Raw genomic sequence first — 23927 nt, 5'->3', positions numbered from 1 at the left:
CAAAGCCACACTTTAAATAATTTTGAATGGTTTTGTTTACAGCCATAATGAACAAGCAGCAACATTACATCCTTCAAACAAACACATAGACTCTGGTGCTTTAAGCTCTAAGAACTCACTGCTGCAAGCTTACAAGTTGTGTTTGGGTTGAACACTATCTGGATAGTTTCCCTGGTTTCAGGGCAGCAATGTAACATCTCTGTTGACCTGCCTGAGCAGCACAGGTTCCAATAGCTAATATTGCTCCTAAAATAAATGATCCAGTCACAAATCCTTTTCAAAACGGTTTCTATCCACCAATTTAGATGGTAAAACTCTCCTGTGCTGCTTCCACGTATCAGAGTAGAAAGTGATGTGATTCCTTTGTGAAACATCACTGTCAACTTGAATTAGCCTTTTCAATAACATTTTGTGTGAAGACATTTCTTGACATTTCCTTTCCAGCTGATCGTGTTTTCCTCTCAAGTTGTTACTGTGTTCATAATGCGTGTCGGAGCAAGGCTGAGGTTGACCCTGACCTGTTTCCATGCTACATGCAAACTTAAAAACTTTGCTCTGCACATTTGTGTGGTAAGCAAACAGCCAAACAGCTAGGGAGAAGACATTCCCAGGATTTTCAGTACAAAGATAAACAGGGAAAGGAAAACAGATGAAAGTCGAGGTGAGCCAGCTTGTGCATGAGCACTAAAGCACAGTGAGCCTTCAGTCTAAGTCCACTCAAAAACTGAGAAAATAATATCCTTCCTGCTGATTATAATCACATCATTTTGTGGGAACAGGCATTCAGCAGCCCAAGATGTCAGCTCATCTCAAAGCACTAGTGTAGAGGAGTTTATGTGAAACATTTGCCCTCAGGTTTTATATGGTTTTTAAATAGCATCCAAAACACCTCCAAAAGCAAACTCACATCCACAGGCTCCAGAAAACATGCAGCTCACTAGACAAGTCTCTTTTGTGAAAAGAGAGGATGCCTGAGAAGTGCCAGAGGCAGCATTTTTGCCAACCTCATAGCATGTTATTCAGGCGTCGCCAAATAAGGTCTCCCGAAGCGCACAGCTAGGCTAAGATAAGCGTGTCTCTCTTTGCTGCTTTTTTCTAGTTTGCTCTTTCCCTCCCAGCTGGGAGCTCGAAGAATATAATACGCCACTTGTTAGATATTCCCTGACTGTGGTAACATGAACACTTGCCCCACGTTTGAAAAGTGGATTGGGAGTTTTTGAGGTTTTTGCACTTTGGAGAGCTCCAGTGAATCCTGACCTCCAAGAAGGGAGCTAGGGAACAAGCCACCACCATCCAAAGCTTAGAGAGGAGAGGGGGATAGAGAATTGTTGCATGTGTACACACACATCCTATCACACACAAAAGTGTCATGATGTTAAGTGCGCTCTATGGGATTGCTTCTGCCTTCAGGAGTTCAAGTTTAAACTCCCCTGTGCCAGGTCTGACAGCAATTATGGCCCCATCAGCCTGTTGCCCCCAATCCCAGCATTCCCATGTTTTCGACTGCACTGTGGAGGCAAACAGCACAAACAGACAGCAGTGTTTAGCTGGGCTGAGGGGAAGTTGCTGAAGGAAGTCAAGGTAAACAACATTCCCTGCAGCCTCCAGTGAGCCAGGGACTGTTAAGCTCCTTTTCTGTCTCTAAATAGGAAGAGGAAAAGAAGGGAGAACAGCTCTCAAATCATTGACTTTGAAGAGAAAAGTCTCAGTCTGAACCCTGAGGTTGTTCAACCTGAAGAACATGACTTGGCATTTCTGGTTTGGGCATTAGGGAGAGGTTTAAGTCAAAAGCTCAAAAACATTACACTCCATGGATCTCAGCAACATGGTAGTCATAACAGAGCAGACAGCACACAGTGCCTGTATCATCTGCTCACCAAACCCACAACCTGAAGTCATGTTAAGCACAAACCGAGAGGAAGCTTCAAAACTAAACCTGTGATGCTCTGCTTGGTTTTTACTCCCTCCCTTACACTTTTGTCAGTTTTGCCCCCCACAGCCTCAGTGAGAACATTCACTCCTGCAGTCTAAGCATGTAAGAGGGGAAAAAATGAAAACAAACATTCACCGTGCTGGTGCAGAAGTGTGCTCATGGCAACAAAAGTGCAAACGTTTTTCTCATTTAGATTAGTTAAAGCCTAAAATACATACTAGGATCTGGCAACAGCCATGCTTTGGAATACCCACAGTTGAAAATTACCAATAATTACCATCCGCATTTTGTAATTTTCATCAATTTACTTCACAAAGCTTTTCTTATGAAAGAGCCTCTTTAATACAAATAGCTGGCTGAGGCTGTCTACAAGGATCTACGGTTTCAGCAAACAATCCCCAGTTCTTTGGAAGCAATGTAAAGTGCAGGGGGAGGGTGTGTTTATTTTGTACATGACACAAAATGAAGCGCAAAACTGTGACTGTGAGATACCAAGAGTGGATGTCAAATCAAATGTCCATGGCAATTCATCCCTCAAACTCTTTTTTTTTTCCCTGGTATGTGTTTCCTGTGTGAGCGAGCACCTTTTCTTGAACAAGGCCTAATATGATCCAATGTGTTCCACAGAGAGCTTTATACAAATATGAATTCAAAGAGATTTTTCTTAGATGTGTAACTCTCATAACATTGATTTGAAAGTTACTACAGGTCACTAATGTGTTTTCCAGTGTGAAATACTTCCTTTTTGATTCTTAATTTCCCCAGTGAATCTTTAGGAACAGGCCCATACACCATTTTGTTTGAGAGAGGTTCCTTTCTAAAGCAACTTTAGAGTTAGATAGATCCTCGCCCATTCGGAATTCTACACTGCATGTGGGTGAGCATGTTTTGAGAGCTTCTCAACGGCACAGACTTTAAAATATGGTTGTAATAATACAACAGGCACACCAAAACTTAGGACCATAAATTAGACACAGGGCCCTGTATCAATACTCAATAAACCCTCTCCAATCCATTCAGAACTTTTGGAGATATTGTTTCAACCCCCCCCCCCCCCCCCCCCCCCCCCCCACTGCCTGTATATCATCAAGCTGAGCATTAATGGGGGAGATAAACAAGCTCCCACACTGTGAATGTTTCCTCATGGGTCAAGTAGGTAAGTATGATCCTCTTGGTTCAGACAGGCTGAGACTCAGGCCAGGCTGAACAATGAAGTTGCCTGTGTTGTGTTCATGTCTGAGATTAGGAACAAATGCAATGCTGGTGCAGTAACTTGGCCTTTGCCAATTAAGCTCTTTAAAAGTCCAAAAATACATTACAGTGTACTGTTGCAACTCTTAACTGGTACATTAATAAGGGCAAACACAGAGACAGATTAAAAAGGGTGGTATGTCTTGCACACGCATACCTACACGCCCATATACACACAAGCTCACAGTAGAAATTCAAATACAGAAACACACACACGTACACACATGCACACTAAGAGCAAGACAGAGGACTTGTCCAGTTTTTGTCGTGCCTCAAACTACAAAAAGCACTCAGCTTAACGACTTTTGCAAATTGGACATCACTTTTTTGGATCACCCAATGTTCAGTCCAGCTACCAATTATGGCTAGTGTTGAACCGCATACACTGTAACAGCAGATCAAGCTAAAGTATACCATTTAATGAACATGGGAAAAAAGTCTCTGGCTGCAATAGTGTAACCACTTCATAATTTATATTGCAGTTGTTATTTAGGGAGAAAAAGGGATTTAAAGTTACTGTGGCCATGAAAAGATTTCTCATGTGAAAGTCTGTGTATGAGAATTGAATTAGAGAATGATAGCAATGTTTTCCCAGAAAAGTGAAATATGGGTATATGACCATTTGTGACGAGACATCAATTACGGGTTAATCTCAACATAAAATTTGTACACCACTGTCAGAGACAAAGATAAACAGTCTGGAGCTGTGCATGGAAACAGCCCGACAGGGGCAAATGTTCGGCACAACAATACTTGTTCCTTTTTGAAAGTGCACTACACAACTGCCACAGTGAAGAAAGCTGGCGGATGTAGCCTTACAGAGAAGAGAGAAAAAAAAAAAAAAAAACTTTGACCATAAAAACACTGTTCTTCTTTAGCCTTGAACAGCTCTAACTAAAATCTCGGGTCTAAAACATATCACTGCTGCATTCTACCCTGAAGTCCAGGAACAGCCCTTAGAAACAGTTACCCCCAGCTACAGCCCTTTGACTTGTGCTGTAATGGCATCTAGGGTCTACCGGAGAAATGGCACTTCGCACACACTGAGCTGTTTGCTTTTCTGAATTCCCATGACGGCTAGAAAGCGGACTCATGTTTCCGCCACTGAATAAAACCCACTTTGTTTCTGCTCCATCGGTCAAAGGCTCTGAAAATAGTCACAGCTTTTTAAAGTTTATTGCTCAGTGTTTTTCACACCACTAAAACAAGGGTGGTGAAATACAAAAGCATTTTTCCTCAGTGTAATTATGTCATATTTAGTATCCGAAATATCAAATAAACAAGATAAATAACTACTTTAATTATCTACAAAGAAAAAGTACTGAGGAGAGAAATTCAGCCACAATAGTTCCACAACTGACCTTGACCACTCCTTTCTCATGCATGGTGATACAATTGTTAGGGTCTTTGGACAGCTGATATAGGGCCATTGCTGTGCTCTGGTGGACTGTACTGTCTTTTGATTTGAGGTAGCGCACCAGGGGGGCCACAGCCCCAGCTTCACCAAAGGATTTCCTATTGCTGCCCCACATGCAGCAGTGGCCAATGGCCTCAGCGAGGTAGCATCGGAGCCTGTCATCAGTCTGCAGGGAAAAGAAAGATGCTGTTGAGACAAGTCTTTTCAATATACAGAACAAGCTCTGCAGACAGACTGAACTAAATCTGCCAATATTCTACTCATTAGTTCGATTTATGCTCCATTGAGTTAGAAAACATCAGATAAAAACATTCCAAAGACAGTTGTTTGTGTATTGACAGTAACTGCAGTATTCTTAAAGAGTAAAGCTTATTTGTTTCCAGCAATGAGGTGTACTTACTGTGTTAGTCAACTTGCCCAGCAATGGAATGACCCCATGATCAGTGAGGACTGCCAGATTCTCCTTGTCTTTGGCTATTTTGGCGATGGCAGCACAAATGCTTGCCAGAACCTCGTTGTTTGTTGACTTCAGCAAATTAACAATGAGTTCCAATCCACCGACAAGGGAGCGCACCATTTCCCCTCCATCCTATAGTCAAAGAGTCTGCTATTAGCTAGTGATCTCTCGACACAAACAAGGAGCAGGATGAAAAGGGAGGCAGTGTAATGGATGAAAAAAGAGGGGAGACAGAAAGGTATATTCAAGCAAGAGTGACAAAACAAAGGACACTGAATAAGTACAGTATTACAGTATTATTATTATACTTATTACAGTTTAAGTATTTCATTCAGCTCAGGCAACAATTACGGTCCCTGTGTAAACCAACCAGTGACTCTTCATTTTTATTTGTGTGAAAAAAATGCTTTCAAAAATAGAAACACCCATGTACACTAGAGCTTTTTTTGTTTTTTCTTCACAAGCAAGCAGTAAATCTGACATCTTTGCCAACTTTTCCTCTCAGCCTTGCATGTCACAATAAAGATGAAACATAGATTTTAGAGCTGAGAAGGAACCACTAAACCTGCCCCAGCCTGACACTCACTGGAGACCCAAAGCTTCAAGATTTGAAGCCATGGCACCAGCTGGTACTGGGGACTCTGTCTACCAAACCAAGAGGACGGTAGGGAGTGCTTTAGGGAACCACAGCAGAAGCTGGCTTTAGTATGGCTTGGCACAGCAGGCCACTATTTAAAATCACAACTCACCATATCACTAGCTGAGAAGAATACATCAAGGTGGCAGAGTCTGTAATGTTCAGTGCTTTTGAAAATAGAATTTTCCCCAAAAGCATACAATTATGGATCACTGGATGCAAATCACAAAGCGTGCTGAGTTTGAGTCCATTTCATCATCAATCTACATGCCAAGAGCTGATGAATGGCACAGTACTGTGAAGTCTAGTAATCTATCCCTTACACAGGTAGTTATTCTTCCTTCTACAAATGATGGAATTTCATTAGATTCAGCACTTACAAAAAGCAGGAGCAGATTTACAGTTTTAGTGTTCAGCGACTTTGGGGAAGTGTGATGTACTGCTGTGTTCTCACAGCTGAGATCAAGTCAGGGTGCGTTGTATGGGTCCTGTGATGCTGTGCCAGAGGATGAACCATGTGGGCAGGGCAGGGTGGGGAGCAGGGTGAGGGGGGTTGCCAAGAGCTGACCCCCACAGGAAGCTCTTCCTCAGGAATACTGATGATGGCTGGCTAGGAGTCCTTGTGACAGAGGAAGCTCTCTCAAGCCACCAGCTGCGATAGACTAGCCAGAATCTCTTTCATGGCCTGGACGGGCCCCCAGATCTGAAAACCACAGCATTATGAGGCTGCACACGGAAAGGTCTTTCTTGCTATCCTCACTCTCTCCCCTTTTACTCAGGATGAAATGAAATAGAAAACACATCATCTGCTGTGCGTGATCTCAAGCTGAGGGCAGCAGGCCAAGCTCAGAATGGCAGAAACATGCCCTGACCCCTTCTAAAGAGCAATCAGGCTTATATAACATACATGACTACCATGTAAAGGAAAAATAAATCAAGCATCTCAGTGTGCCTCTGCATCGAGGCAAATTAATGATACACTCCATTACGTGCGACTGAAAGGTTCTACTTCTTTGATTGGAGAACAAAGATTATTGAATGATTCGCTGCTAGTCTACTTGTATAGTACTAAGTGTGCTGAAGTTATTGACCTGTGGGAATGATGCAGAGCGCGTGTCTGTGGATAAGCAGCAGTACTGTATGGCTCATCCACCAGATGCATTTATACCACAGCTCTTTCATAAATCCACTATGGAACTGCTAACTCATACCACATGGGGATTTTTTATCTAAATAATGGCTGCACAAAGCAGCTGTATCAGGTTCCTCAACTCACTGGGCAAAGAGCACTATTTAGCTCTTGTCGCTGCCCCTGTCTCAGGAAAATCACCCAAAAAGCATGTTCATGAATTTCCCACAAAATTGGTGCAGTGACGTCCAGACAAACATTGTCAAACTTTGTTAGCACTCAGTAGTGGGTTTGCAGTCCTCCTTTTCCCTCCATATGGTTACCATGCACCATTTTTGCTACACTTGACCAGAGAAATTCCAGCCAACAAAAGAGGCTCTTCACCCCTAAGACACCTGTCTGCCCCAAATATATGTTTAAACTTAACCAGATTGTCCCACTGACAAGCTGTTTATCTTAATCACGGCAATAATCTAATAGAACAACATTACGTTTGTAGTTGGAAATGTTACAAAGAGCAAAGGATCAAAGACCTGCTGAAGTGTCCCTGAAATTAGTCTTGATTGACAACAAAGCTGTGCAATAGTTAGCTAGAGGTCCCTGACAATGGCATGAAGTACTCTGTGTTTTAAAAGAGTCCCCCACTGATTCAACATTGCACCTGTAGGGACATCAACATCATTGCAAAATCATAATGGACAGATTAAGAAAGAGGTTCAAAAACAATCCAGCAGTACCAGAATATTGACAGAATATTGACCAAACAGAGATTATGACCAGGTTACACTTTTTTTTCTTTACCTGCCCCTAAATCCATAGTGATTCAAGTGACATCACTTGAGGGCATCCATCAGTTACCTAGCTGCCTCTGGTGACACAAATAGCTTCACATATACTTATGAGATAAAATTTTATGAAAAAGAAGTTCAGTTAGGATTAGACATATAGAAAATTTAATTCTATGCATACCTATATCAGAACTTAAACATATTATTATGAGCCATGTTTCTGTTGGTTTTTGTACACAATTTCTGCAGTGCTATTATTGGAGACATGGTTTTCAGAAAATCGGCGTGCATGGATTGTGTGCCTCTTTAACTCATAGCATGTTGAGGGAAGATTTTTCAGCTGGGAAATCAAAAGCCATGCCACAGGATATTATTCCTCCTCCCTGCGTTCTTCCAAATTCACCAATCCCAGTTGGCCAAGCAAGCTTCTCTGCTTCATATTAGCCAGAGGTTCATGTAAGCCTCCTCTGACACAGCACGGCCCCTGCTAACCTCCCAGCAGCAGAAGGCTGGAGAAAGAGCTTAAGAGACAAGCAAGGTGATATGAGCAGGCTTCTGTTTTATCAGTAGGATAAACTTTTATTCTGAGACGACACAGTCACGACAGAACTCTTTCATTTTCACTCTTCGAGCCTTTGGTGCTTCACTGTCATAGATTGCCCCCCCATTAAGGAAGGTGGTAGGGGTAAAGGGTCAAAGATGACCCCGCCACAAGGCCCATAGGAGTCTATGTAGAGGTGATGCAAAGGTCAATGACTGGCATTCAAACACTAGATCAAATACTACAGGGATCAAATCTTAGAATTTACTGACTGGTGAATGATTTATGTATGTATGTATTTATGTGAATGATTTACAAATAAATTTGTAAATAATAATATAGAAACATGTTGAACACATATTCTAACTATTTCTATGCCCCCAAAGTTTCATATTGAAACAGGGTCTTTAAGATTTCTATTTCCCAGCATTACCCTAAATAGAGACCAGCACATTTTCTGGTGCTCGGAGTGGATGGCATGAACATAAATATCTTCATTCATTCATTCCTCTACTGCTTATCCATTTTTGGGTTACGGGGGTGCTGGAACCAATCCCAGCTCACATTGGGTGAGGTCGGGGTGCTCCCTGGACAGGTCGCCAATCTATCACAGGGCCAACATAAAGAGCCAGACAGAGGTAAACAACCACTCACACTTACATTCACACCTATGGGCAATCTAGAGTCACCAATTAACCTAAACATGCATCTCTTTAGACTGTAGGAGGAAACTGAAGTACCAGAAGGAAACCCACGCAGACACGGGGAGGATGTGAACTTCAGACAGAAAGGCCTCAGGCCAGGAAATCGATCCTCCGAACTTCTTGCTGTGAGGCAATAGCGCTAACCACTATGACACCGTGCTGCTTATTTCTCCCTCACACCCCATGAATATTAAAAATAATTTTCATTCCAATAAAGGGGCTCATCTTTATGGTAAGGCAAAACAAAGTGTCTATAAACTTAATAAAACTCACGAGCTAAAAGAGCTAAAAGTTCCATACAGTGTGCAATGTAATCAATTAATTAGTCACAAATCTTTCCAGGCTTCAGCCAGCGCTGCTGTGGCTGCTTAAGCAGTGAGAGATGGTAAGGTAGGGATGCAACTAAAAAAAAAGGGAGATGTTGGAGATGACAGCAGCCATCACGCTGCGAAAGGAGAGCTAGCTAGGTGAGACCAAAAACAGCAAACGTGGTGTGGATGGGGGGCCCTAAGTGGTGAGTCTATAATTGCAATCTACACAGACATTGGGCAGAGGAAGGAAAAAAATAAATGTATGTAATTTACCTTTGCATTTTCAATGCATGGACAAAGGGCCCATGCAGCACTGGACTGTACATCTGCACTGGGATTTTTTAATAAAGACCACACCAATCGGACTCCATCAAGCTGGTCAATGATTCTGGAGAGAGAGAGGAACACATGGAAGTGTGAGAGAAAAGACCAGCAGCAGGTTTAATACAACCATGGCCAAGCAGGATCAAATCTTCAATCAATGTCATTGGCTTTTCATCATAACCTCCTATCAGTTCTGCTCATGTTCTCCCCAAGCCTAAAACCCATCCACTGTCTGCTCACTGAAGTCACTGTACTCTGAATATCTTGGCAATGGTAGGGCCAGAGGTTAAGTTGCATATATCTGTGTGTGCTTCATACATGGATCTAAAAATAGCAAGCTAGACAAACTTTCACTTTATGTTGGTGGCTTGTTTTTCAACCAGAGCCAAAAAGAGGACTTCTTTCCAAATCAAACACAGGCAGAGACAGCTTGCTCTGTATTTCATAGGTTCTGAGTGAAGTTTACTTAAGCATGAGCTGTATTTCATGCTGTATACTTGACTGTCGACAAAAATTCAGTCAGGGTCTGGGAACCCAAAGAATTACGCCACAGTGCACCCGTTGTCTGGTATAAATAACATGTAACGTTTTCCCCATGTGTGCTTCCACCAACAAGGCCGACATTGAATGCTGTCATAATTACTTAAACACAACCTAATCACAGTATCTCTGTGACGGGCAACGAGTGAACACTCATCAGGGACGTCCCCTGCGCCATCTGTCTTCCGTTTGCACATAAATCAGTCTAGAGGGATCATAACATCAGATTCCAGTGTGCAGGGCCTCTTAAATCTGGACCAAAAACAAACGTGAAGCGTCATATCTTCCGCCAAAACAGCTCCATCTTAGCATGAAGCAGGTATGAAACAGATTAGCAATGAAGTTGTAGCTGACAGTGATCGATGAGCGAAGGAGACCACAAACCCTGGAGGCATTTGACAACGTGTGTTCACGCTTGTAGATACACAGGATTCATTAACCACACACTGCCTACTGGTTGAAAGTAAAAACAAACAAACGAGTATTTCATGGAAAACTTGAAAGTGATCAGTGCTTTTTTTGGGCTTTCAGCAGTTATAGATGACCTGAATCAGAGTGATGATGATGATGAGAAAATGATTGCTCTGATCAACAGAGGTGGTATTTCAGAAAAAGATTTGTTTGTAAAAAATGAAGTCAATGCTAACTGACAGGAAAGTTGTAGACTGTATAGGATCATACATACATCGTCATATTTACTAAATAGCCAAATACCCTCTAAACAATCAGATGAAAGATGAAAAACAGCTCAGGTCATGTTGGGTTGGATCACAATACTATAAAATTGGATCTATGGTCATTGGTCAGCAAACTGCTGTACACATAGTCTCTAAAATAAGCCATCACCACAAAACATACAGAGCGCAGCCATCAAAATAAGAACTTTCTGTTTACGGCTAAGTGAAAAGGCTGAAAAATTACAAAGGCTGGCCTAAATTTATATACCGTGAGAAAACATGAAGAACACAATGAACCAATGTAAATGATTTCTTGTGTGAGGTTGGCCAGAGTTAGTGGCTTTATTTGACATGCTTTACTTTTTATTCATCCCCAGGGTTTTGCCTCCAAAATATAACAGATTGATATTCTAGCATTAAAGGCTAACTTTGGGGATTCAGACATTAAACTGCATTCGTGTCCAGTGCTAATTAAGAGTTGATTGTATTCCATAACAACCTTGTAAAGTCAATAGGCACAGATGGAACGCACAATGCTTTGCAGTACTGAGGGTGAAGTTAAATGAACACAGAAGACTGTGGCTCACTGTGTTTTCTAAGCCATGTAGTCTTGGACAGGGCAGAGCCTTAGGTATGTTCATCTGACCAGCGTAAGTCTTCACAGCGACCACAAATCTACAGTAAAACACTAAGAATTAAACCACAACCATATTTAACACAGCAGGTACAATAAACAAAGCTTTAAAAATCTGTCATTAAGCTGGGGATGAAAGAGCAACCTACCTGGATAATTACAAATTAAAAGAACATAGATTTCTTTCAGCATCAGCCACTGACAGGTTAATAGTACAAAAGTTGGTGTCATTCCCTTGTCAAAACATATGACATCAATACATGGCCAAGAATATGTGTTTAATTCAGTAATGACAGTGAGTGAGCCACTAATCACATTTAAGAGACACCTCACATACAGTACAGGCCAAAAGTTTGGACACACCTTCTCATTCAAATGAATAGGAAAGTGTGTCCAAACCTGCGGCCTGTACTGTATGGCTATTTGCCTTATATAAACTGCAGATGCCAAAGACTGTATTAGCTGGTTGGATATACTGGGTGAGACTTACAACATGTTAGCTTTGTCTGTGGCATAGGCACCCACTGCCTTTGTTACATTCACAAGCAGTGCCTGGGAAAATGACACAAATAAAAAGTAGATAAATCATGAATCAATATAGAAACATGTTTTAAACACAACATGACCCTGTATGCAGCATGAAAAGATTCAACATGCCTGGTTTGTTCCAGCGAGCAGGTTAACGAGTGACTTAATGCCTCCAGACTTGTGGATGATGGCCTTGCTAGCAGGTATCTGGGCAAATTCTCCCAAGGCTCCCACTACATTAACTAGCACCTCCTCAGGCTGATCAGTCAGCAGGCCAATCAGGGTCTCCAAGGCTTTATATTCCTGAAACCTTCCAAGGATGAAAAAAAGATGACAAAGTTAATTTTAATGAATTACTTCAGATTGATATATTTAAAATAATCATCGGATAGTAGGGATCAATAAAAATAAACATTAGTGGTTTTGAAAGACTGCTCTTTCACAGCTGAACGCTGCCATTACCATACCCTGCCCGTACCCATACGGTACTACATGGTCACATGACAGCACTGCAAATTTTAAGCAATATGCTAGGGGTTGTAGTTGGTGCTAGTATGCCAGCTATAGCAATAAACAAAATCTGGTAATGTCAGGTTCAACTCATTCTGACTGGTTTTAGTATGTTGTCAGTTATGAAGAGTCTTTATTCACGCAAGCATGTGAGAAGGGTTCTTTAAGTTAAATGGTAACATATTTTAGTTTCATGGGTTAGCATTTCATAATAAATTACCATTTGGGTACCATGAATGTCATTGTAATCCGCCCAATAGTTTTTAAGCTATTTCCTTCTGTACCAGTGTGGTCTAACTGGCAGATAGACAGACCAACAGTGGAGCCACAACACTAACACGGTCCAAAAAGGATATCAGTCTTGTAAATTACAGGTAGCAGCTACAAAGCACTGACCCACAGTAATCCTGCTGTATAAGCAGTTTTCCCACGACTACTCATAATTGTCCCTTACGTATTTTGCATCACCAAAACTTTGCTGCGGCTTGGAACCTCTTCCTCCCTCTTTTGCTGTGATTTTGGCATGTTTGCCAGTGCTATAGAGTGGTAAACTATAGTAAACACTTAAAAGGGATATAATGCGGTTGCAAAAAAACCTCAACAAACCTCTGATGCACAGTTAAGTTCAATGACTGTTTTTATTCACAGTTACGGTTGCTGGCATCATTGTCCCCAAACTACTATGATGGCCAAGGTCATTTGGTTTTGGTCAGGGTCCACCAAGAGAAAGCCTATTCCTGCAAGTGAAAACACTACTAATGAACAGAGGAGCTGCCAAATTTAACTTCAGTGAAATTCATCATAACAAAAAAAAAATAATAATAATTAAAGAAAAAATGGTTTTCCGATGCCATCGCTTAAGTGTGATCTGCAGTCTGCAGTCGACTACAGTAGAATTATCTTGGAATAACTGACATAACGCTTGATAAATTAAAAGTAAGTCGTGTATTTTTGATAAGCCAGCCACATCTCAAATTATTACATGATGGCAAGAGTAACTTTTCACAAGGCTGCCTGAAACAGCTTAGACTGCAAACACTGTTAAAGCTTGTCAGAAGACAAAGGAACTACAGTGGGGCTTCTGTGCTGCAGACTTTTATGATTGATCATCTCCCTTTTTTTCATTTTCTTATCCATGCTCACTGTGGTATTTAGACAAACATTGATAACATGAGAACATTTCAGGGACTTCATGCTATTTGTTCGCCACCATTGGGATAGAGGTTCGACTAACCCATATTTTACAGATGGATTGATATTGTTGAGGATTAACAGCTGAGCACTAAAAGCGTGAGTGAGTAAAAGTTTTATGAGGTAATGAGAAGTATCATTTGGAGGGACAATTATGGTCTGCTCATCGTCGAGCTGAAACAGAGGTAAGATGGAAGGATAGTCAGTAATTGGAAGCAAACCCCACAATCTTGACCCTAAACATTACTGTGCTGGCAAACAGTCCAAGACTTGGCAGTTGTGACTTTCCATTGCAAAGTTGTTCCCTCACTCTTTTGTTCAGGTTTTTACTGAATTTGTTTCTCTGTATACACAGTCTTGTGACCACATATCTGTGAATTAATAAATCTGCACAGTCAGCCAGTTTTTTGGCGATATGCTGCAAAATTTGCTCAGGTATAGTCACAGGTATAGCCAACTGTAATTAAACTAATACGAAAAACGTAAGCTTATGTGACCTCAAGCAAACAGTTATGAATGTAATTATATTTCAGGCCGACAATTATCTCTCATATTGATGGATCATCAGAAAAATGGCTAACACATGCTGCTACTTGTCTTGAGTGGAGGTCCCCCCAAATCCTATTCTGTCCAGCCCAGGCAACACATCAGTGAAATAAAATAAAAAATCATGTTGTTTTCAATAGGCACTGAGATCTGTTTCATTTGACCATGTGCCTATTGTAATTAAGGTGGAAAAAAAATCCTTTTTTTGCTGGCTATTGTTGCTGTAGTGAACTATATTCCAAAATGATTTTCATCTCAGCACACCACTTAGCCTATGATTGATTCTGAAATGAGCACATGCCCTGAAAACCCTGTCACCATTAGCAACCTTTCTTTTTTGACAGTAATGGTTCGGTCACTTCATTCCAAGCTTTTGCCTGACCTAGACATTTTAAATGATTCAAATAAGCCCGAGAGAGTACAAAAAAAAAAAAAAAACAGATCCACTCAAACATTCAAGTGTGCATTAAAAACGTTTGCTGTGCATCATGCTTGTTTTCTCCTAAAGAGGCTGCAAATTTTCATCTTTAGTCACACTCAACTGCCCACAGCCTCCAAAAAAACTCAATAAAACATAAGATACAAGAAAAAATAAAATAAAAAAATAAAAATAAAATAAAAATAAAAATCCTAAATACTAGCCCTTTCATATTATGGCCTGTTGGGAAGCTAACTAACATACTTCTGTGATGTGTTAAATTTAGAGCTGTGATATTTTCTGTTTGTTAATGACAATGTCACTAAATGTAGTTCACATGTGATTATAATTATTTCTATTATTGTTATAATCAGTAGCAGTGTAACTATTTTACATCCCAACAGTGTGACAAGTCATTACATATGGCACAAAGTCTGCGCTAGCAGCAAGTGTATTCTGCTGCCACATTGCTCATGACACTCATGATAATTTGTTTTATCATCACGCCAAGCTGTAGTCTGAAAAATCTGTGCCAATTTTATTGTTTTTTCAACATTTTTATGTTTATTTAAATCAGCTAATAATTGAGCCAATAAGCCATTTTCAAGTTTGACTTTGTCTTTTTAAATAATAACTTTGATAATCTTAACAGTGATTTGGCCATCTTGTCTAACAAGATTGTTATCATCATGAGTGTGCCTCTGCAAATCAATCCTTGCTTCACCCAATGTGGCAGCAGACACTCAGCTCCGGTTGGGAGGACTTAACTTAGACTTTAAATGTAGGATATCATTCTGTCAGTTATGAAATATGATTTGCAGAAGGATCTGTATGAGTGCTACTGAATCTTTTCCTTGTTATTTTTAGAATTCCACAGCAATTTCAACTACACACAATTTCTGAGTCAGAAGAGAAACAGTTCCATGTAATGTCACCTAAGCAAAAATCTTTAAACTTCAACCTTTATCATAAAAATGATTAAAATACAATGTCATAGTTTTTTTTGCTTTACTGAGGAGAATTTTTAAAATGGACCCATATTACACCAATGCATTGAATTGCTGATTTTTTTTTTCCAAACAATATTCTCCAGTTCACAGTCAATAAGAAACTAATTAGAGCTAAATATTTTTTCAAAGGAGCATTGGAAAGGGCTATTTCTGGGCATTATTTATTTTAAAAGGAAAAACTACTGACTTAAAAATAATTTGAGTCTAAAAACCTTAGAGAAATGTCACTGCTGAAAAAAGAAACCTGAATGATAAAGCCCTACTTTACATGACAAATGATTAAATGTTCTGTCAGCTTGCATCCTCATTACTGAAGTCTACAAAATCTGTACATTTAGACAAGCTATTGTTAATAATGGAAAAGACATTCTAGCTACAAAAAGAGTTCATCTGGACAAAAATGTTGTATCTTATGAAAATAATCACTGAATAGATGAGTGGCACGATTAGTGAATGAATGCCTCAATAAAAGTAACATATGCACTGATGGTATCACATCCCTGTTTAACCTTTTGTGTTCTGCATCTACTGCTGCTATTTATGTATTTGCACACTACAATACTACTTTTACAGAATAGCTCAGGAATCTTATTTTATATTCACAAGTGGGAAAAATATCATTAAAAACAACCATTAGATTTATGTCCTTTCACACACTAAGTGATTTATCCAAGTCGACGTAATCTGTTGCCAGTAATTACAGACGTGTAGTCATACATCCAAGAAGATATAGTTACAAAATGTTTTTGTCTCTAATATGTTGGGTTTGTGTCACTGTGTGTGACATACTCTGCATGTTTGTGTATGTCTATGTGTTTTACTGAGCAGTAATAAGGTCAGACCCCTGTGTCTAGTCATACTTAGCCACATTCTCCACACTGATGGAACACTTCCAGATGGCTCCAGTGGCAGCGGCCAGGAGCTGCTTGTTGTTGACTTTCTGTAGTAGTGAAACCAGCGGGTGCAGACCTTTGTACTTACGCACCAGATCACGGGTTTGCTTGTCCTCTGCACACTGCAAAGAAAAGTAAGAAGGTAAAGATATGTATAAATTCATATACAATCTTGGTCAAATAAGCAGGCAACGACCTCTCAGAAAAGGTATTTATGTTCATATCTTTTAATCAAGTTTATTAGAGGTACCTTGAAAATTGCACTGGCACAATGCATTTGTAGCTCATCGTTGTCACTGCTTAAGTTTTTGACCAAATCCTTTATCATGCCTTCAGTCTGAATGGCAATCCTGTAGCTTTCCTGTAATCAAATCAAGTCAAATCAAATCAGATTTATTTGCATAGTGTCAAATCATAACAAAATTACATCAAGGCACTTTACATATAGAGCAGGTATAGACCAAACTCATCATTGAGTGATTTAAAGAGACCCAACAGATCCCTTGATGAGCAAACACTTGGCAACAGTGGCATGGAAAAACGTCCTTTAAGAGGCAGAACCCTCCGGGCAGAACCAGGCTCAGGGAGGGTGGCCATCTGCCTCGACTGGTTAGTAGTAGTAATATCGCAATTACAGCACACATGTACAACCACAACTGTTTTTCTCTTATTTTTCTCATCTGCTCATTTTGTTAAGTCTCAACATTTCTTCAATAAGTATAAGCATTTCAGCTTGCAAATATTTTAAAATTTTCATATTAATTTCCCTCTATCTCAATCCAAGGGTATCACTGAGACAGATGGCTGCCTGAATGTGGCTCTGGCTTTTCTGGCTTTATATCACAGGGCCTTCCCTGTGACAACTGCAAAATGTACAAAAACCCTCCTCTCACCTCTGAAGCACACTCCTGTAGGGTGCCCACCACAGGGATAAGCATGTTCTCATGTTGTGACTTAAGCAACCGTCCCAGCAGAGGAATGCCCCCAGCCTTATGGATAGCCTCCTTGTTCTTGGTACTCTTGCTGCAGCTCCACAAAGCTAATGTTCCACACCGAGCCACCTCTACATCCTTCTCCTTGGTTTCAGTCAGGTTAGCTAAATTAGGTACACAGTCTAGCAGCTTTACCTGTGTGCAGACAGCAGGCAGGCCACATACATTAAGCTGAAACCACCACTGCACACATTTGCACAAACTTGATTAATTTGACATAAATGCCAATCTTGCTTCCAAGAGTGGGGTGATAATGGATGGTGTCAGATGGGAACAGAAAGTTGTTGGCTGTGATTAAGGGTATAATTAAAACTCTATTACCACTAGGTCTGCAAGGAAGAAAAAGCCAGATATGTTAGGAGTCGAAAATTTTCAAAGTAACTGTATGTCAGGCCTGAAAATCCCAGTGCAATTGTTTATGGCCATCATTCAGTGTTCAAATCCATCGTTCCTGACCAGTGAGACTGAGTAGGCAACGCTATTACCCACAGCACACTTCAAAGGTGGTCTTGTAGCACAGCATGAAATTAATCTGCCTACATGAGTGACTCGCACATGAGAACATCCGATTTGGGGCTGAGAAAAATATACAAGGCATACAAGCTTTAATCACTGGTCTCTCTGTCAACAAACATGAATGCAGGTCAGAGGATGTGAGGGACATTCTATCTGTTTTACCTCGGCACCTTTTCTGGGGCTTTTCAAAAATGGACAGCCAACTATCTGGCATTTACAGAGTGAAGGTATGGGTGGTTGGTTGATTTGGTGTGCATCAAAACAGTTAAGTGAAGTCTGGATATGTATTTTACATCTTAAATTAAAAGCAAATAGTAATCATAACGTGGATTCTAGCACAAAATATTTGTATTAAAATCAAAACCTAGCCGAAATAGCCATAAGCACGAAAGTTTTTTAATGGAAAAACTGCCAATGTTATTTTCAATACTGCCTCTACAGAAAGATCAAGTTCAGCTCCTAGGTTTTTGTTGCTGTACACCACATTTGCAACACACAGATCATGTTACACCAGCCTGTATTTAAATTTTTTGCCTTTATACCAACCAGTTTCTTTATGCCACCATATTGTCTGACAGTCCTCCTGGCCCTGCGGAACCGGGCCACGTTGGCGATAGTCTCAGCTGCTAAGGCCCTAAGGTCCTTTACTGGTGAGTCCAGAATCTTCACAATGCTCTGCAGACCTCCCATGTCAACAATGGTCTGACGGATTTGCACATTGTGACTAATTTTTCTCAGGATTTTCAGGGATCCAATCTAATCACATATACACACACACACAAACACACATTTGCAGCAATAATCGAAAGTTTAGAATGATAGTTGCCATACCTACATGAGGTTGCCATCTAATGATAAATTATAATAAAAGCAAGTTAAAATACACCCACACATGTCATTGGGAATGCTGGGGAATAATTGCTACCCTGTGACTTTAAAGGCACATTTTCTTACCCAGTAATAGCGTTTCTGTAACTAAAACAGAGGCTGGCACACACGGATGGCTCTGTTCATGCCTGTAGGCCATCCAGGTTCAGCTTTGGCGCAGCTACTCACTTTGCATTTGACTTCATCTGTATCCAGCAAGTTAATGAGGACTTCAAGGCCACCTACATCCCGGATGGCCAGCTGGCATGTCTCCTGCATCAAATTAAAGTCCATCATGGCGCAAAGAGTGAGCACAGTGGCTGTCTGGTCACCCCCCTGAAATAATAATGCCAAACATGAATGAAAGAAAATGGGAAATGAAAATAGGAAGAGGGAGAGGAGAAAATTAAACATCAAACAGACATTTGGAAAAGGCAGGAGGATACAGGCCTCCTTCAATTACCCTACCCTCCCTCTCCCCAAAAATACCATGCATGCTGGGGCTGTCTTGTTTATACCAGAGCCATGTAACTGTTGCGGTGGCAAAAAATTATGGAAAGAAATTATTTGCTCACATAGTACTCTGGTCTGACAACAGTGTCAAGCTCAGAACCCATTACACCATCCCCTTGAGATAAAAAAGAAGTGCAGTGCTGAAACCATGATTTTGAGGCCTTATAGTCCCCCTAAACACCCCTGAGCAGATTTTACAGTCACTTAATTATGATGGTGACAAGATTAAAAAAAAAAAACAAACAATAAAGAGGGCATGTGTGGTCAAATCCTCACAGGTGCAGAAGTTGTAACAAACATGTCACTAAATTACTTAACATCCAAATATTTTTTGTCTTTATTCAGATTCTGCTCATGTTGAATAAATCCCCATAACATAGTTGTTGACAGCATTACAACACTTAAAATACCAGTTTTAGTGTTGGTGCTTTGAGATGGTTTAAGTACTGTCCAGGCAAGCAGCAGCAGTTTTTTTTTATATAACCGTATTTAGTTTGTATTATATGTACTTACATAACAAATTTTGGTGACACACAATGGTTCTGATCACGCAAAGAGGGAAAAAATCAGGAGTCAGATGAACTATTCATGGCAGCTAGCTGTGTAATACTAAACCTGCTACATGGCTTTGATATGTGAAACTGAAAAGTCCAGCCCAAAATCTTCTGGCAAAGGAACAATCAAATATTATTTCTTTTTTGCAGTGGTTTAAATGCGCTACAGCTAGAATTCTCATTTAGTGGATTCAAGGACGTGTCTATCATTCCTAGCATTATATGCCTTTATTGGTTACACACTTCGCAAACAACTTCAGACTTCAGGGCCATCCTAAATATATTATTTCAACTGAATATAAGAATGCAACACATCCTACGATCAGCTACCCACATAAGTATAAAATAGCCCATCACTATCAGATCAGAAAGCTGATGCAGTAATCTGTTTCATACAACCATTGGATGGGATGGCTCATCAGCACAGGCCTTTACCAAAGTTTCAAGTGGTGTTTGATCATATCTCCCTCTCAAAGCAGAGCTCTGACACAGCAGGATAATACCCACATGTTCTCCATATCATGACGCTAGCCTAAATGTGAACCATTTGCCCATTAACAGCAGTGGATCCACTGCTTCCTTTGTCTCCTCCGTTCTCACTCTTCAAAAGACTCAGCAGCGGCAGTTCCTACCTTGTAAAAACACCCCCCCCTCAAAAAAAAAAAAAAAAAAAAGCTACATTTAGAAGTGATAGCTTGGAGAACAGAAAAGAGATCATATGCTTTCATTTTTGAAAGCTTTGCTCTTGAAGTATTGTCGACATTCTTTTAAATATTGACAACATCTGACTATATTTTACGGTGAAAGATCTTTGACTCTGGGCATTGTCGGTCAGATGCTCAGATGCTTGTAACGATCACAATCATTATTCGTCCCATGAATATGAAATTCAAAAGCTGTTTAGTATCTTTGCAATATCATGTAAGATACTGGATGGCATGAGTTGGTAGTTTTGCATATGAATTATCATTATCTAAAAACAATATTTTATTGTATTTTCTCTTTATACATGAGGTATTGGGAAAACCAACTGCTATCTTTATAGGTCTGCTCACTAAAGTGAGTCTTTATGGTTCAAGACATTACCAGCTGCTAACAGCTGTGATTATGTCTTGGTGAATTTTGCCATATGGAAAACAAGCTTAAGAATATGCAGCCAAGTCAGCAGCTCTCTCAGGTCATATTTTGGCATAGAGGTGTTTTGATTTGAAGGTTAACAACAATCCCAATTGTAAGATGATGTTGTTCAACGGATGATACTTAATAGATCTACTGTTCTAGTTTGGCATGTTAGCATGCTTACATACACCTCTTAATATTAAGCAGCATAGCAGTACAGGTTGCAAGTTTTGAGCCTTTGTTAAAAAACAGTTTTGGGCAAATTAAAATATACCATGATGATGGCCAAAGATAAAAGTATTAATACCCTAAGGAACTTTCAACACCGTCTGTAAATTAAAGATGTTTTACTCATAAATTTTATGTCACAATAGGAAATAAGAAGTAAAAAGAAGCAATTCACTTGGTAGTTTTCAGGACATTTCACAATGAACTGAAAATGTAAATGCCAATGTAGCATTCGAAAAATCATAAAAGAAAATAATTAAAGCCAGTAAACGTCAAAATGTTTCAGCATATGAAAATGTTCATTTCTTGGTGGCACTAGAGGAAAAGTCATATACTTAAAAAGTTAATTCAATTAATCTATTGGGACCTGGAATATCTGTTGCAAATTTCACATAGATCTTAAAATATTTCACTCTGAACCACAAATGTCAACCTTCTGGTGATGCTGAATGAAGAGGAGGCTAGATGAAGACCTAGTAATCTATCCAAGAGTTTTCCAAAAAAAGTGGTGGACCAACTGGCCAGCAATACCACCAACAGAAAGAAGACCTGCAAACATGAATGCTAAATGATACTGAAGTGAAACACACTGATGAAGGACTTGTCTGATGGAATTACACAATAAAAAGTTGCTTGGGGGGGAATTAGTAGTATGAAGGATTGAATATCATTTATGCAATGAATTATGCAATGAATCAGTTAAGATGCTTTATGCATTTAGTTGCTTCCTTTGCTGCAGGTGTCTCACTCCGAGCTACTAAATAGCTGAGGCCTTCACTCTACTGAATGGAGGTCTTATTCTAGTCTGGTTCATTTGCAGCAGCAGACTGGATTCTTCAGACACAGACTGCCCTGCCTGAGCAAGTCCAGACCTATAAATCACAGCACCAAGGATAGTGTTAATAGTGTTGTAAATGATACCCTGTTGACCTCAGGCCCCTTGCTTAATTGAGTTTTGTTGTGTATTTTGTCCCCAAGTGTGTGAATTGCAATTGAGTATAAAGGCTCAGATCCATAAGACTGTATGTCAGGTAGACTTGGGCCACTGGCAGTGCTTCATAGAGTTCAGTGTAAGAGAGAAGCACTGAGTCTTGGCAGAGGCCAAGCCATAGAGGATGCATGAGATTTCATACTACTCTGGAGTCTAGCGCATACTTAGTGGAAAGGCTACTAATGACAAGAACAAACCCAATCTACTGCCCTATTTTGAGAAGGGTACTGTAGGGACAGAATGAATGATTACTAGTTGGTTTTTGCTTCATATTTTATATAAGCTCTCAGACAACATAAAACTTGATCGCTTAATAGGGCCTGCTGTCATAAAATGACTGCAGTGCAAACTGAGCAAATGTCTAGTCAGATTTTTTAGTTTAAAAGTTGGTTATCTCATAAAAAAGAAATGATGTAGTTATTCTTCTCAGTGAATTATCCCAGTTAAATATATAGGACATACATTAAAAGCAGTAAATATTAAATTATTTGATTACTATACTTACAGAAAAAAATAAATACCCAAGAATACCAAGTACTCAGAGTATATATATGTATGTATATATATTTATATATATAAATTTTCTTATATATTAGTTTTCTCAGTATATTCATATTTTCTTTTTTAGAAAATAGGATTATACTGGTTGCTCTCCAATTAGAATAGTTCGGTATAATGTAAACCAGTAGAAGGCATCTGGTAAGAGAAGAGTTGAGCTGTAGTACTATCATTTCCCAGCAGAGGGGGAACAATCTTAATGAGACCTAAACACAAAAACTCAGATAATATTCTAAAGCTTTAACACGTTTACACCTCAGGTTAATTTATAGTCATAAGTCATATATTCATAACAATATGACAGCGCTGTAGAAGAGTTGCTGCAGTAGTGTCACTCTATGAAAGCTGTTTCATGAACCACTTCTGATTGTTGGAGAAAAGAGAAAAAAACTGCAGAGAAGAAATTAAATTCTGAGAATTTGAAAAGGTCATTTACAAAAATATTTACAACAAACATTTTTCTAATGTTTACCTGCTAACCAGTAACATATTTTATATCAGACACTATATTTATATCTGTGAGAATATGAAAATTGTTTGTGTTTGGAAAGCCACAGGGCAAGCTAACTGATATCAGCTGCTCAATCTTGTTTTTAAACAAGACAAAACACATTTTGACATCTTTTGTCGAAGTTGATAAACTTGCTATGTGATGGTTTTCAGCTCTGACCAGTAAAACAACTTGTCCATTTAACCTTAAGCAAAGTTGCTTCCACTGATCTCCAGGCCTGTATGCTATACAGTACTATAAATGTACAATGTACAGACTAAAAATACAAAAGCTTAAATATAAGGTGTTATAAAATGGTTGTTTGTACTACGGCACTGATGCATTACAGTCTGGGCAAAATGTGTTAAAAATGAATTTCCAGTGTCAGTGTGTTTAAGACATCTCCTACATTACATAGAGCACACCCACACATCCACACAACTATAAGCAAAGGTGTGCTGACCACTGATTTCAACCTGCAAGCTGGATATTGTGAGAAACCATTTAACCATTTTACAAACGCAGATCTCCAGTTATAAAGTCTCAAAACAAATACATTGAAACCTAGGCAAACATTCCCACATAAATACTATTGAAACAAGAAACAGAACAACCATGTGTCGCTTTACGCAAGTGTTAAACTTCCTACAGTACAAACGG

The 23927-nt window shown here is 39.7% G+C and overlaps 1 protein-coding gene across 3 annotated transcripts in view; it reads right to left on the bottom strand.

Annotated features, from left to right (window-relative positions):
* Window positions 1-23927, bottom strand: part of odad2 (outer dynein arm docking complex subunit 2) — a 35491-nt gene that overhangs the window by 1059 nt on the left and 10505 nt on the right. For all 3 annotated transcript variants that reach the window (XM_029529452.1, XM_029529450.1, XM_029529451.1), the window contains exons 10-19: window positions 19004-19150; window positions 18494-18703; window positions 17333-17566; window positions 16690-16800; window positions 16407-16561; window positions 12001-12181; window positions 11834-11895; window positions 9442-9556; window positions 5002-5190; window positions 4546-4767 (exon numbers count right to left, since the gene is read on the bottom strand). In XM_029529452.1, coding sequence (XP_029385312.1) covers window positions 4546-4767; window positions 5002-5190; window positions 9442-9556; window positions 11834-11895; window positions 12001-12181; window positions 16407-16561; window positions 16690-16800; window positions 17333-17566; window positions 18494-18703; window positions 19004-19150 — 1626 coding nt within the window. The remainder of the gene's footprint in view (window positions 1-4545; window positions 4768-5001; window positions 5191-9441; window positions 9557-11833; window positions 11896-12000; window positions 12182-16406; window positions 16562-16689; window positions 16801-17332; window positions 17567-18493; window positions 18704-19003; window positions 19151-23927) is intronic.

Source organism: Echeneis naucrates, chromosome 20 (assembly GCF_900963305.1).
Source record: "Echeneis naucrates chromosome 20, fEcheNa1.1, whole genome shotgun sequence".
Classification (NCBI taxonomy): Eukaryota; Metazoa; Chordata; class Actinopteri; order Carangiformes; family Echeneidae; genus Echeneis; species Echeneis naucrates.
This window is presented reverse-complemented; position numbering and strand designations above follow the sequence as displayed.